At 66.9% G+C, this 13175-nt stretch overlaps 2 protein-coding genes across 14 annotated transcripts; both read left to right on the top strand.

Moving 5' to 3' along the window:
- The first annotated feature begins 387 nt into the window (after nucleotides 1-387).
- Nucleotides 388-3435, top strand: MAF1 (MAF1 negative regulator of RNA polymerase III). 2 transcript variants are annotated; one of them, XR_014843290.1, is made up of 8 exons: nucleotides 388-745; nucleotides 1503-1629; nucleotides 1730-1858; nucleotides 1935-2111; nucleotides 2221-2342; nucleotides 2424-2543; nucleotides 2684-2821; nucleotides 2927-3435. XR_014843290.1 is itself a non-coding variant. In XM_003125444.5 (8 exons), the coding sequence occupies exons 2-8, from the start codon at nucleotides 1547-1549 to the stop codon at nucleotides 2946-2948; spliced, it is 780 nt and encodes a 259-aa protein (XP_003125492.2). In that variant the 5' UTR covers nucleotides 388-745; nucleotides 1503-1546; the 3' UTR covers nucleotides 2949-3435. The 2 variants fall into 2 exon arrangements, 1 of the variants encoding a protein (XP_003125492.2); XM_003125444.5 differs by having other exon boundaries at nucleotides 1935-2100.
- WDR97 (WD repeat domain 97) lies at nucleotides 3404-12237 on the top strand. Of its 12 annotated transcripts, none has more exons than XR_014843162.1 (23): nucleotides 3404-3678; nucleotides 3850-3980; nucleotides 4157-4785; nucleotides 4917-5038; nucleotides 5232-5937; nucleotides 6007-6149; nucleotides 6229-6465; nucleotides 6543-6633; nucleotides 6853-6985; nucleotides 7084-7196; nucleotides 7467-7527; nucleotides 7739-7888; nucleotides 7968-8213; nucleotides 8299-8421; nucleotides 8517-8600; nucleotides 9393-9518; nucleotides 9609-10088; nucleotides 10174-10371; nucleotides 10441-10562; nucleotides 10697-10795; nucleotides 11092-11657; nucleotides 11756-11817; nucleotides 11909-12237. XR_014843162.1 is itself a non-coding variant. In XM_085021327.1 (23 exons), the coding sequence occupies exons 1-23, from the start codon at nucleotides 3558-3560 to the stop codon at nucleotides 12109-12111; spliced, it is 5010 nt and encodes a 1669-aa protein (XP_084877453.1). In that variant the 5' UTR covers nucleotides 3404-3557; the 3' UTR covers nucleotides 12112-12237. The 12 variants fall into 12 exon arrangements, 8 of the variants coding, with proteins under 8 accessions (XP_084877453.1, XP_084877452.1, XP_084877450.1 ...); XM_085021327.1 differs by having other exon boundaries at nucleotides 10633-10795; XM_085021326.1 differs by having other exon boundaries at nucleotides 7081-7196; nucleotides 10633-10795.
- Nucleotides 12238-13175: the final 938 nt, after the last annotated feature.

Genomic DNA, 13175 nt, shown 5'->3' with positions numbered 1-13175 from the left:
CTGGCCACGACTGGAAGGCCCCAAAGGGTCGGGCGGGGACTGCAGCACAGAGGTCCGCGTCTGGCTGAAGCCAGACACAGCTCCCAGGCCCCTTCTAGCCGACCTCCAGCCGCGGGCCCCGCCTCCCGGTCCTGCCCACACCTCACTAGTCCGCAAGCTCCTCCTGGGAACCCCGGCAGCCACCTGGGGCGGAGCCGGCGGGGGTCGTGGCCAATGAGCGCCAGCGGGGAAGGCGTGTTCGCACGGCGGAGAGGATGATGGACAGGCGCCACAGCCAGTAGGAGCATAAGACAGGACTGAGCGGCGGGTAAACCCCCGAATGGCTGTGCGAGCTCCCGATCCCGGCGGCTGGAGCGGGCCATTCAGACGCGTGGGGCCGGACCTGGCGGACGCTTGTTGTTGTCCGGCCCGGGGAGGCAGAGGTCGTTCGCTCGCCTGCTCAGGCCTTCTGTGGCGGTCGGCGGGCAGGTCGGTCGCGATAGTCGGGCGCCGTACAGGGGCGTGGCTATGTCGCGGTGGCAGCCCGGATGGGCCGGCAGGGCCGGGAGTAACGGGACGTCGCCGCGGAGCTTCTTCCCCCGGATACAGTGCGGCCCGAGAGGAGGCCGCGGCGCCGCCCTCCGGTCCTGAGGAGCTCGCGCTGTCCGGGGCCCGCACCGCCTTCTCACCCGCACCGACGCCTATCGACCTGCCCTGTCTGGCCCGGTCCGACCCGGCCCAACCGGATTGAGCGCAGCGCAAGCAGGTAGGCGAACGCCCCTGTGCCCGGCGCCGACTCGGCGGCTCCGGAACTACAGCCCCCAGCAGGCTTTGCGTTGGCGCGCGTGCGTGCGTCTCGAGGCGCACGGCTTCCTGGGATTTGTAGTTCGCGTGGCTAGACTGGGGTTCCCCTTAGACCCGGCCGACCCGGGAGCGCCCTAGCGGCCCCGCTGACAAGCCCTTGGGGGGTCGTGGGGCCTCCCTCTGCTCCCCGGCGTCCTTGGGGAGTGAAGCAGGAACTCATGGGTTTTTCTCTCCCCCTTTGCTAGAAGGCAGCCTGTAGAATAGGGAAGAGCGCCGCACCCAGGTGGCCCGCAGGGCCGAGCCCCTGGTCTCCTGGTTCCGAACCGGCTGCGGGTTCTTTACCTGGCTGAGGAGCTTGGCTGGAGGAGTCTCGTTCCTTCGCAGGCTCACAGTGCCCCCCTTGGTGGGCGGGGCTCTTCAGTTCGAACGGGGAGTCTTGGAGCAGACACTAAACCAGCATCCCCAGGGTGCACAGGATCCCCCATTGGTCCCCCAGCCTGGCCCAAGAACTCCTGTGAAGTGCAGGAGGTGTGGCTGCGGTGGGCCTGGACTTGCCAGTCTCAGTGAAAGGGCATCTGTTCCCTCCACCAGTGCTGAAGGCTTGGGAGCAGGCTGCAGGAGGAACCCAGCTTGTTTATGGTGGTGCCACTCAGTGGGAGGAGGGCCCGAAGGTGGAGCCTCAAGGGCCAGATACCCACAGACTGACCTTCCATCCCCAGGCAGCACGAGCCCCCCGAAGCACAGGACCCTCCGCCCCAAGGACATGAAGCTGTTGGAGAACTCCAGCTTCGAGGCCATCAACTCGCAGCTGACCGTGGAGACGGGAGATGCCCACATCATTGGCAGGTGAGGCCGGGGCCCGGGGCTGGCGTTGCAGAGCTCATGCCGCGCTGGCTCTGACCTGACCTGGGGGTGGCGTCCTCTATGGTCCCGCCTGCATCTCCAGGATCGAGAGCTACTCCTGTAAGATGGCGGGAGACGACAAGCACATGTTCAAGCAGTTCTGCCAGGAGGGCCAGCCGCACGTGCTGGAGGCCCTGTCCCCACCCCAGACCTCGGGCCTCAGCCCCAGCAGGTGAGAGGGGGCAGGGCCTGCCCACGGGGCACTGCGGCGTGCAGGACAGCGCCGGCTGACGCTTCTCTCCGTGCAGACTGAGCAAGAGCCAGGGTGGCGAGGATGAGAGCCCCCTCAGTGACAAATGCAGCCGCAAGACCCTCTTCTACCTGATCACCACGCTCAATGAGTCTTTCCGGCCAGACTACGACTTCAGCGCCGCCCGGAGCCACGAGTTCAGCAGGGAGCCCAGCCTCAGCTGGGTGAGGGCCGGGTAGGGGAGGGACCCGCAGGCCCCCAGCCGTCCCGCGTGCCCTCCCCCACTGAGTGTGGCCCTGCCCAGTCCACACCTGCTCTCCCAGCCCCACCTGTGACCGTCGTAGGTGGTGAACGCGGTCAACTGCAGCCTGTTCTCCGCCGTGCGGGAGGACTTCAGGGCCCTGAAGCCACAGCTGTGGAACGCCGTGGATGAGGAGATCTGCTTGGCCGAGTGCGACATCTACAGGTGGGCTGGCATCCCTGCAGGTGGGCCCTGGGTCTGGGCGGCACTTGGGACCTCATACCACGTCTCGCTCCGCACCCCCAGCTACAACCCAGACTTAGACTCAGATCCCTTCGGGGAAGACGGCAGCCTCTGGTCCTTCAACTACTTCTTCTACAACAAGCGGCTGAAACGCATTGTTTTCTTCAGCTGCCGCTCTATCAGGTCGGTCGGCACCTGTCACCTCCCTGCCCCCACCTGTGGTCTGGCCCAGCTTGGCTCCCCCATTCCTGACTTGGCTCTCCCTGGGGTCAGCAGCAGGCTGGAGGGCACGGGTCTTAAGACTGCTTCCCCTGCTCCCCCAGTGGGTCCACCTACACCCCCTCGGAGGCCGGCAATGAGCTGGACATGGAGCTCGGGGAGGAGGAGGAGGAGGAGGAGGAGGAGAGCGGCGGTGGAGGCAGCGAGGGCGGCCCCGAGGAGACCAGCACCATGGAGGACAGGTGTGTGGCGGCCGCGCTGCCCGCTCCCTGGGGCGGGCGGGGCCCCTCAGCCTGGCCCTGTGCTGTCGGCTCCCCGGAGCCCACCCTGCGCCCTTCTTTGCCCAGGGTCCCCGTGGTCTGTGTGTGAAGAGGAGGAACAGAGGCCCCAGCGTCACTCAGCTTCAGACCGTGCCTGGACCTGCCCACCCGAGGGGCCTCAGGGCCTCCACAGCCGCTGGCCAGGAGATCCGGGCGCTGCCACAGCACCAGCGCCACCCAAGGCCACGCCTGCCTAGCCCTTTGGCTTAGCCTGTGGATATCCACTCACCCCCACAGGCTCCTGCTGCCCACGCTGTGGCTGGACTGGACAGCACAGGGCCTGGTGGGAAGAGCCACTGCCCTGCCCAGATGAACTGACACAGGCAGGACAGCTGGACCACAGAGTTTATTTTTGTATTTTGTGCCCCTCAGGCTGAGGCCTGCACACTCCAGCCTCAAGGGCCGGAGACCACCCAGCAGTTGGTTCCTCGGGGTCAGCCGTCCACTTGTAGCCCCACCTCGCCCACTGGGCAGCGTGCACTGAGTGTCACTTTGCTGCAGCTGGTTTGTTTCCAATAAAACTTCCTGTGACTTAATGCAGACCTAGGCTCTTGGGGCGTGGGGGCGGGGCCTGCGGTGGGGGCGGGGCCTGCCGCGGCCGGTATCCTAGCAACGGTCCTGGGGCTGTTGAGCAGCCCCCGGCTCGGCTGGCGCTGAGATGGAGTCGGCTGGCGCTGAGATGGAGTCGGCGGAAAGCGGCCCCCTGCCTCCAGCCCCGGACCTGTGTGGTGTTGACGTCTATGCCGTCCCGGACCCGGGGCTGCTCACGGAAAAGAACGGTGAGGGGGCCCGGCCTCCGCCCCCACAGGCCTACTTGGCTGCAGGCCTCCCTCAGGCGCAGCTTCTGTCCTCTGGGAGCTCCCCGGGCCGTTCCCTAACCTGACAGGGCCCTCGGCTGCCCGCGCCCTCCAGGGTTAGTGACAGGGCTTCCTTCCACTGCCATCCTGCAGAGCCATCGTTTTCAGAGCCAGTCCCCCAGCGTTTTACCAGCAGCTCAGAGTGGCAGAGCATGGCTGTGTGCAGCCGTGCCCGCCAGCTGTGGCTGCTGCTGCGTGCAAGCCTCCAGAGCTTCGTGGAAAAGGTGCGGCTCGCCCATGGCGTCTGTCTCAAGGCCTCTTGCCTGCTCTGGCCCTTCCTCTCTCGGTCCCCAGCAGAACCCCAGCCTGAATCCTCCTGGCTCCCCTCGGCGGGTGCACTGCCTCCCCAAATCCCTGGCCAACACCTGCTTGACTGCAGGTTTGCTGGTTCGGCCCACAGGCAAAGAGAGCTGAGCTGCGCGCGGCGCGCCTGACGCACGGGCTGGAGCCACTGCGCCGCCTGGCGGTGGCAGCCGGGCTGTGTTCAGTGGCGCAGGACCCGGTGGGTAGACGCTTCGTGGTGCTGGACGGCGCAGGCCTCCTACACCTGCACAGAGAGGACGGCTTGGCACAGGAGAAGTTGCCGGCTCCCATCGCACTTACAGGGCTGGTGGCAGTGCTGGGCCCGCTGGGTGCCGTGGGCCGCTTTGTGGGCTGGGGCCCAGCGGGTCTGGCTATACTAAGGTCTGACCTCAGCTTACTGTGGCTGAGTAAGCCAGGGCTGTTCAGAGCACCTGGCCACGAGCCCATCTGCTGCCTGCCGGTGCCCAATCCTGGGCTGCTGCTGGTGGCAGCGGCAGGCGGCATCCTGGCCCTCTGGAAGTTCCGTTCAGGGGGTCGCTGCCTGGTTCCACAGGGGTCGCCTCTGCAGCTGCCAGCAAGCCCCCCAGGAGCGCTCGTGCGCTTGGCTCTGGGGCCTCAGCCCCCCTGTCACCTCCCACGCTGCTTTGCAGCCTGCGGCTCTGCTGTGCTCACCTGCGATCTGCACACCTGGGCTCTCATAGATGTGCGACGGGACTTGCACAAAACGTGAGGGAGGCCCGGGGACGGGGCGGGAAGGTGCTCAGGAGCCAAGTCGGTGAGGGGGCCCCAGTCGTGGAAGGGGTGCAGGCACCCACGAGGCAGCGCCAAGTCTGCTGGGCCTCGCTCTCACCCCTCAGCACCGTCTCGGACCTGGCGTACTGCAGTGAGCTCGAGGCCATGGTGACAGCGTCCCGGGACAGCACAGTGAAGGTGTGGGAGGCAGACTGGCAGATCCGGATGGTGTTCGTGGGCCACTCAGGTGCGCTGCGCCCCGGTGGCTCTCGCGGCCGGGTCTCTCTCTGCCCTGCATGCAGCCCTCCGCCTTACAGAGCTCTGGGCAGAGACTCCCTGTGGGCTCCTGGCCATGCTCCTCTGCTGTGGCCACAACGCTGACTGAGGGCTCCCGGTCCCCTAGTCCCTGGTGCGCCAGAGTGACCCGGCGCCTCCCGCAGGCCCGGTGACTGCTGTGGCTGTGCTCCCGAACACGTCCCTGGTGCTGTCGGCTTCGCAGGACGGGACGCTTCGCACGTGGGACCTGCAGGCAGCGGCGCAGGTGGGAGAGGTGGCACTGAGCTGCTGGGACCGGAGCGTGCCGCCCGAGAGCGTGAGCCGCCTGCTGGCCCCCGCCGGCCCTGGCTGGCCCTTGCTCTCCTTGCGCGCCAGCAGCGTGGAGTTGTGGCGCCTGCGTGAGCTCTACTCGCCCTTGGCACAGTTGTCGGCGCCAGTGCTGCACCTGCAGGTGGTGCCCGTGCTGCCCACGCTGGCGCCCCCGGCCCCTCAGCTGCCGGTGCGCCTTGTGTGCGCATGCGCCGACGGCTCAGTTTCCCTGGTCTCGGCCTTGACCGGACGCGTGGTGAACGCGCTTCTGCTCGAGCCCGAAGACTGCGCGGCCGCTGTGGCCTATTGCCTGCAGCGAGAGGTGCTGTGGCTGCTGACGCGCGCCGGGCACCTGCTGTGCGCCAATTCTGCGCGCTGCCCCATGCAGGTGCTGCACCGCCTGCGCCCACCGCCGCCCCCCACACCCAGGCCCTGCTGCCTGCACCTCTACAGCCACCTCACAGACCCCAGGAGCGCGTTTGCCAGCTGGGAGATCGTGTGCCAGCACAAGGGCGACCTGTGCCACAGAGACATGGCCTGGGCCTGGAAGGATAAGAACCGGTGGGTGCCACAGCCAGCGAGGGCTGGGCGAGGTGACAGGGCCACGCAACAGACTCGTGTTGCCCGCAGGTACCTGCCTGTGGTGGGGCATACGGACGGCACCCTGTCGGTACTCGAGCTGCGCTCCTCCAAGACTGTCTTCCGAACGGAGGCTCACAGCCCGGGCCCCATCACCGCCATCGCGTCCACCTGGAACAGCGTCGTGTCCTCGGGTCCGCGCCTCTCCTTCCCCACAGCCACCTGGGACCCCCCCTCCCTCCCCAGAGGCCCAACTGCTGCTCCCGCCCCCAGGGGGAGACCTGACTGTGAAGATGTGGCGCGTCTTCCCCTACGCCGAAGAGAGCCTGGGTCTGCTGCGCACCTTCTCCTGCTGCCACCCGGCCGTGGCGCTCTGTGCCCTGGGGTCGCGTGTCACCGTGGGCTTTGAGGACCCCGACAGCGCCACCTATGGCTTGGTGCAGTATGGCCTGGGCAACAGTCCGCGCTGTGATCACCGGCCCCAGGATGACCCCACCGACCACATCACCGGTGACTGGGGCAGGGCGGAGGTGAAGGCGGGGCCACCGGATGGCCCTGGTCCCTGACCCTGAGCCCTGGCCCCCTAGGCCTGTGCTGCTGTCCCGCCCTCAAGCTGTACGCCTGCTCCAGCCTGGACTGTACCATCCGCATCTGGACAGCGGAAAACCGCCTGCTGAGGTGGGCCGGGGCCGGGCGGGCCGGGAGCCTGGGAGCAGCCCTCACTTCTCCCCGCTCTGCCCCCAGCAGAGCCCCAGCGGCTCCCGCCTCTGCCGGGTTCTCCCACCTCTGCCCCCTCCGGAGCCCCCAGCCCTCGCTTCTCCCATCTCTGCCCTGCTGCTGCCTCTGTCTCCTACTCCAAGGTGCAAGGCTGGACTCTTGCCCTGAACACCTCTCCAGGCTCCTGCAACTGAATGGTGCCCCTCAGGCCCTGACCTTCTGCAGCAACAGTGGGGACCTGGTGCTGGCACTGGGCTCCCGCCTCTGCCTGGTGTCGCACAGGCTCTACCTGCCCACGTCTTACCTGGTTAAGGTGCGCAGGGAGCACAGGGTGGGCGGGGTGGGGGGTGCTGCTATGGGCAGACAAGCCCCTGCCACCAGGGCTCCAGGCTCCTGTCCTTTGCTCAGAAGCTGTGCCAGGAGACGCCTGATGAGGTGCATGACCCTCCACTGACCAACCAGGAGTCACCAGCATCAGCCCAGCTGCAGAGGCTTGCCAACCTGCATGGGGTGGCCGGCCTCAGGTCTGCTGGTGGGCCTGGCTGAGCTGTCCCAGAGACCCCCACCCATTCCCCTGGGTCAGGGCCTGGCTGAGTGCCCCCAGCATGAGACCCCAGGGCTCTCAGGCCCCTTGGGCCCCGCAAGCCTGTCCCAGCCCTGGCCTTCCCACTCCTGGCTGTTCACTGTTCCCCACCAGGGGCCTGGCCACCCACCCTTGGGTCCTCGTCCAGCCTCTGCCCTGTCCCACTGGTAATGCCACCCCTCATCCCGCCTGTGCCCACCTCTGTCTGCAGCATGGCCTCGTCTTTCATCCATCGCCAGACGGCAACACCTCAGCAGCCTGTGTTGGAGGAGGTGGGGTGGGTCCTGCCCCTAACCCTGCCCCCTGCCCTCTGCCCCAGCCCTGCCCCCTGCCCCCTGCCTCTGCCCCCTGCCCCCTGCCTCTGCCCCCTGCCCAGGCCACTCTCCATCAGTCCCTGGGGCAGGCCTGGGACACCCGTGGCTGTCTGGGCAGCACACAGCAAGGCTCAAGGAGGAATGGGCTCACCCCCGACCCCCACCCCAGGACTTGCAGGCCCTCATCGCCCGGGACCATGACCTTCAGCAGCTAGGACTGGGGCTGGTGGGTCCGGCAGCCCGGCCCCCACCCTCCTGGCAGCAGCGCCAGGAGGCCTTTGAGAACTACCTTCGTCTGATCTATGGCCCTGACCTGCTGGTGAGTGAGGGGCTTCCCCCAGCCCCTCCCTTTGCCCTGGGCCTCTGGCACTGCCCATCTGCCCCACCCTCCCTGCCAGGGCACGTGCTCTGGACGAGAGTCCCAGCGATGGAGCACCATGACTGTCACGGTGGAGAGAGACACATGGGATGCGTGTGCCCTGCCTGGTCCCTCACAGGCTGGCGTCTGCGCCGAAGCCCCAACAGTGCCAACAGTCCTGCCACCCCAGGACCTGGGCACCCAGGGCCGGCGCTTTGCCCGCCCTCCCCGAGTCACCTTGCCCATCCCCCCCACCCACCGGAGGGTGCACAGCAGAGCATCCCAGGTGAGGCCACCCCCCCCAGCCACCTGCCGCCCTTGCCTCGTGGTCCCTGCCCGCCTCCGCGCTCTGACTCCCTCTCCCGCCTCAGCTGCTGGCCCGCTCCTCCCTGAGCTCAGACCTGGGCCTCAGTCTGGACCTGCAGCTGCAGTCGGAGCCGCTCCTCTGGGAGAAGCCTGTGGCCCCGGACCCACCATCCTACCTGCAGCACAGGGTGAGAGGCCCAGGCAGGTGGACGCTGCCGCCCAGGGGCAGAACTGCAGGGACAGCAGAGTCCAGACTCGGCTCTGAGCCCTGTCCCATCCCCAGATCCCCCTGCTGCCGAAGAGGCGGCCCCAGGCGCTTCTCTCCAACCTCGGGGGCTTCTATCCTGCCACCATTCAGCCCTACAAGGTGAGGGTCCTTGTTCTCCCTCCCCCAGGGAGACCCTCGTGTACGCGCTGCGTCTTTCCTTTGCTGCCAACTTTTTTGTCCAGATCTGACCCAGGGGCCATGCCCACCTGTGGCCCCCCACCTTCTGGGCCGGTTTGGCTGCAGCTGCTCTGTGTGTCCTGCCTCCTTGCACTCTGGGGACCGCTGCCAGGGGGCCAGGGACTCCAGAGCAGGCCCTGGGCAAAGCTAGAGAGCCTCTGCCAGCTGATTAAGCCTGCATACCCCCTCCCCCATGAAAGCATTGGATGGGTGGGCCCCCTGTGGACTGTGTCAGGGAGACGGGAGTCCCCTCCCTTGAGGGGAGCAAAGTCAAGGGGAGCTGGCCTTCTCACACCCTCCTACCCAGATGCCTGGACAGGCCCTGGCCCCTCTCCCTGCATATCTGGCTCCTTCCAGCTGCTACACCATCTGCCCAAGCCCTCCAGAGCCCCCCTCTGAGCTCCTGTCACCCGCTCCTTATAGACGTCTCTGCTCTAGGACTGGGGACTGAGTCCTGTGGGCAGACAGCATTGGGTGCCAGGGTTCTCCAAAGGCCACCTGTCACCAGGGTTCCCCTCCTTAGTTACCACCATTGATGCCCTTCTTTCTGAGTCCTAGAGATTCTCTCTTCCTGTCTGTCTGTTGTGGGCAGGGGGTTTGCGCCCAGCTCAGCCCTGGGAGATCCAGCAGGCAGAGCTGGGCGCCCTGCTGGGGTGCTCTCTGGGACAGGGCCGAGTCAGGTTCTCAGCCTGCCCTGCTGTGCTCCACCTCCAGGACTCGAGGCGGCCCATCCACTTCCCTGGCTGTGTGCCCAACTCTGTGGTGCTGCAGCAGATGTGGCAACCCGGGCAGGTCGGCGGCCTCGAAGCCCTCTGCCAGCTCATGGGCAGCAGACCCAAGGCAAGGGGCGGGGCTGGGGGCTGGGGCTGGGGGGTGGGGCTGCAGAGGGACCTGCAGGAGTCCCCTCAGCCACTGGCTCTCCCTTTGCAGGTAGGACACAGCCGAGACGACCTGGGGCTGCGCCAGGGCGGCTGGCGGCACCACGCCAAGTGGCAGCAGAACCTGCTCCAGTGGCTGGGGGATGCGGAGGAGCAAGGAGAGCTGGTTCTGGACTTGGCCTCAGATTCTCTGAGCCCCCACGGGCAGCTTTCAGACCAGCTGCTGGAGTCCAGGGAGCAGGAGGCTGAAGTGGGCCGCCAGGGCGCTGTGGCCGGGCCTCGGGAGCTGCTTGGAGAGGAAGGGTCTGCAGCTGTGGCCGCACCCCTGCCCCGTCAGAGCTCCAGGTTTTTGCTCCGGAAGCCCAGCGGCTCCCCAGACACCACCATCAGGAAAGAGAGCTATTTCTGCCGCCCCCAGGACCGCCACGGGCGCTCGCTCTGGGGAGAGCGCTATGGGCATCTGCCAAGGTTCCTGCATTTTCTCATCGGCCAGAACTGGTTCAAGAGGCTGTTCCCCATCTTCACTCTGGAGGTCCGGGGAGCCCTGGGAGCATGGGGGCTGGGGTGTGGGAGGAGGTGGCGGCGCAGGGTCGGGCCTCAGCACGCGGTCCCTGCAGGCGTACCCTGAGGTGGGCACGGTGGAGGGCCTGGCCTCGCTGTTCTTGGACCTGCTGGAGGAGGCCTCCTGGGCAGACCGCGGGCACATCCTCCATGCGCTGCTGAGGCTGCTGCCTGACGTCAGCCAGGACCTCTGTAGCCGGCTGCAGGGCGTCCTCCTGCGCTTGCTCAACCGGGACCAGCCCCCCAGCCTCGAGGTGAGCCCAGGATCCCGCGCCCCACCCGGCTCGGGCCTCAGGCACCAAGCAGAGCCCCCCACCCCTCAGGACCCAACGCAGAAGCAGTTTGTGATGCTGGCGCTGCAGCTGCTCCTGGCCTGCTCTCTGGATGCGCGCGAGGTGGTGCTGGAGCTCTCGGCCTACTTCCTGTACTCGCCAGCGCCCTGCCGGTGAGTCCCGAGCCCGCTCTGCGCCCACCTGATCCCCCGGCCTCCCATCAGCCGCCCGCTTCTGTCCCAGGCCGGAGATCAAGAAGCTGATGGACGGGCTAGGCCTTCAGGACCCTCAGGGCTTCCTGTTCCAGGAGATGATGACCTGGGTCCAGGGTCCAGACCTCGACTCCAAGGCCGCACTGCGTGAGTGCTGCCGCCAGAAGCTGGAGGAAATGATGCAGCCGTTGCAGGTCAGGGCGGGCAGCGCTGGGGGGCGCCTGCCCGCAGAGCCTCTCGCCGTCTCCCCAGGCTCTCCCCCTGGGCAGAGGAGAGAGCTGAGCCGGGCGAGGCCAGCAGGCTCCTCGCCCCCGCTCTGGCTCTGCCTCCCGGGCTCTCCCCCACCCCCCAGCTTCCTGTGCGCCACAGGAGGGAGTCTGGGGGGTGGTCTCAGGCTGGGGAGGGGGCAGCACCTCTCCAGCCTCCCTGCGGGGGGCGGGGCCGCTTCCACCCGGGCCTGGACGCCCCCTCCCCTGGCTCCCTCCCGCAGACAGAAGCCTGGCAGCCGTCTGTAGCCAAGTTGTCTGAGATGCTGCCCAAGATCTTAGAGGCCTCAGCGCTTCCCCCTCCCAAGGGGGCCCCGCCACCCATGTCGATGCTCTCTGGGACAACTGCTCATGTATCTGTGACCCCCTCCGTCCACTCTGGGACACCCTCAAGCATCTCCTGGATGCCCGCACGGGTGGTCTCACCTGGGGAGCTGGACTCGGCCGCGCCGGAGGCCCAGGCGCAGCAGATGCGCCCACAGAGGAGCTCAGGGCGGAGCAGACGTGCGCTGTCGGAGACACTGGTGCACTTCCGCTCCTTTCCTGAGGTCCACCCGTGGTCCTCAGCCCCGGCCGCCCTGCTTGATGAGCCACTGCCCCTGGAGCAGACGGACTGGTCGCAGTCCAAAATGCTGGACCTGGGGCCCATCGATGCCCTCAACTTCTTCTGCGAGCAGCAGCGGGCTCGGCAGCAGGGCGTCCTGCAGGGGGGGTTTGAGCGCCCACGACGCCCCCCATGCCTGCACCAGTGGGGCCCCAACACGGTGGTGCCACAGCCGCGGGATCGCCGGTGAGCGGGCCGTGAGGCTCCTGGGTGCAGCCTCGGCAGAGCCTGCATGGGGTGGCTGAGGGCCCGGCTGCGACTAACCCACCTCCCCCTGCTCCCAGGCACTACCCTATCCTCCGGCTTCAGGAGGCCCAAGTCCAGAGGCCTCCGGTGAAAGTGAGGGGTGAGTGGGGACAGGGGTAGAAATTGGACCCTGCCCAGTCCCACTGAGCACCGACCCCATCCCAAGGTCTCACTGTCCTACTGGCCCCCAGGCCACATGCTGTCCCGGCTCTGGGAGGACCACACCCTGGACAGCCCTGTGAGGATGCTGAAGCTGCCCCTGCCCCGGGTGGAGCCGCAGCCTTTTCCCCCAGACTGGCCCAGGCCCTCCCGTCCACTGCCCCCGCGGCTCCTGCAGCCTGCCCTGCAGCGCTACTTCCTGTTAGATGAGGTGCACCCCGACAGCTACAGCTGACCTGGCTGCCCGCTGGCCCCTCCCTTCCCCTCCGCTCCAGCAGGGAGCCTGGACTCAGCTCCCGGGTCAAGCTGGTTGCCCCTGTCCAAGGCATAGGGCTGGAATAAAGTCTAGAAGCCACAGCAAGTACACCGGCTGCCACCTTCATCTCTGGGGGGCACTGAGCTGGGCAGGGAGGTCTGGCTGGTGTGTGGTGAACCTGCTGGTGGCCAGCTGCGTGGGTGAGGCAGGAGCTGGGGGCATGGTGGAGTCTGCAGTAGGCCAGGATCTGGGTGTGGCCTGAGTGTGGCGGAGCAGCGTTCCTGGTGGGGGTGGGCCTGTCTACGCAGAGAGGGAACCTGGAGCATGGCCACGTCCCTGACCAGGCGCTCAGCCAGCCTTTATCAGGAGGGGAGAGGGAGGGTCTGAGTGGTCACAGGTGTGTGGGGAGGACCCCACGTCCTTTGATGCCCGTGAAAACAGGAGTCAGCGTGACGTGATGGAGGGGCCCCAGGTGCTTTGTCCAAGAAGCAGTACAGGGCAGTGTCCTCTGGACTGTTCAACCTATGAGTCACCGGGAGATTGACCTTGGCTGTGCAGTTCCCACTGCGGCACAGCAGGATTGGTGACGTCTCTGGAATGCTAGGACGCAGGTTCGACCCCTGGTCCAGCCCAGTGGGTTAAGGATACAGCACTGTGCAGCTGCGGTGTAGGTCGCAACTGTGACTCGGAACCGATCCCTGGTCCAGGAGCTCCATGTGCCACTGGACGGCCAAAAAAGAGAGAGAGAGATCCACTTTGTGAAGCACAGGGTCTCAGAGGGCCTCGGCTCTCGTCTGAGCTGCCGTGGCCTCAAAGGGCACGGACCCAACCACCCGTGGGGCCACAGGTGTCCTGGCTGTTAGAAGTGCTTTGGGGAGGGGCCTGTCCTAGCTTTTGGCATCCTGCTGGTGGGTCGGCTGAGCTGCTGTGTTCAGTCTCTGACTTTAGACGTTTCTTCTCGATGGCTCTGTGGTGAGAACTGTTCTCATACCCTCCCCACAACCCCCAGACTGTGTAGGGGCTCTTGTCATGGGGGTGCTGAG

The sequence above is a fragment of the Sus scrofa genome, chromosome 4 (genome assembly GCF_054392235.1).
Source record: "Sus scrofa isolate SSC_HxYL_T2T_F1_AM1 chromosome 4, Sscrofa_HxYL_maternal_Yorkshire_Landrace_v2.0, whole genome shotgun sequence".
NCBI classification, from domain to species: Eukaryota; Metazoa; Chordata; class Mammalia; order Artiodactyla; family Suidae; genus Sus; species Sus scrofa.
This window is presented reverse-complemented; position numbering and strand designations above follow the sequence as displayed.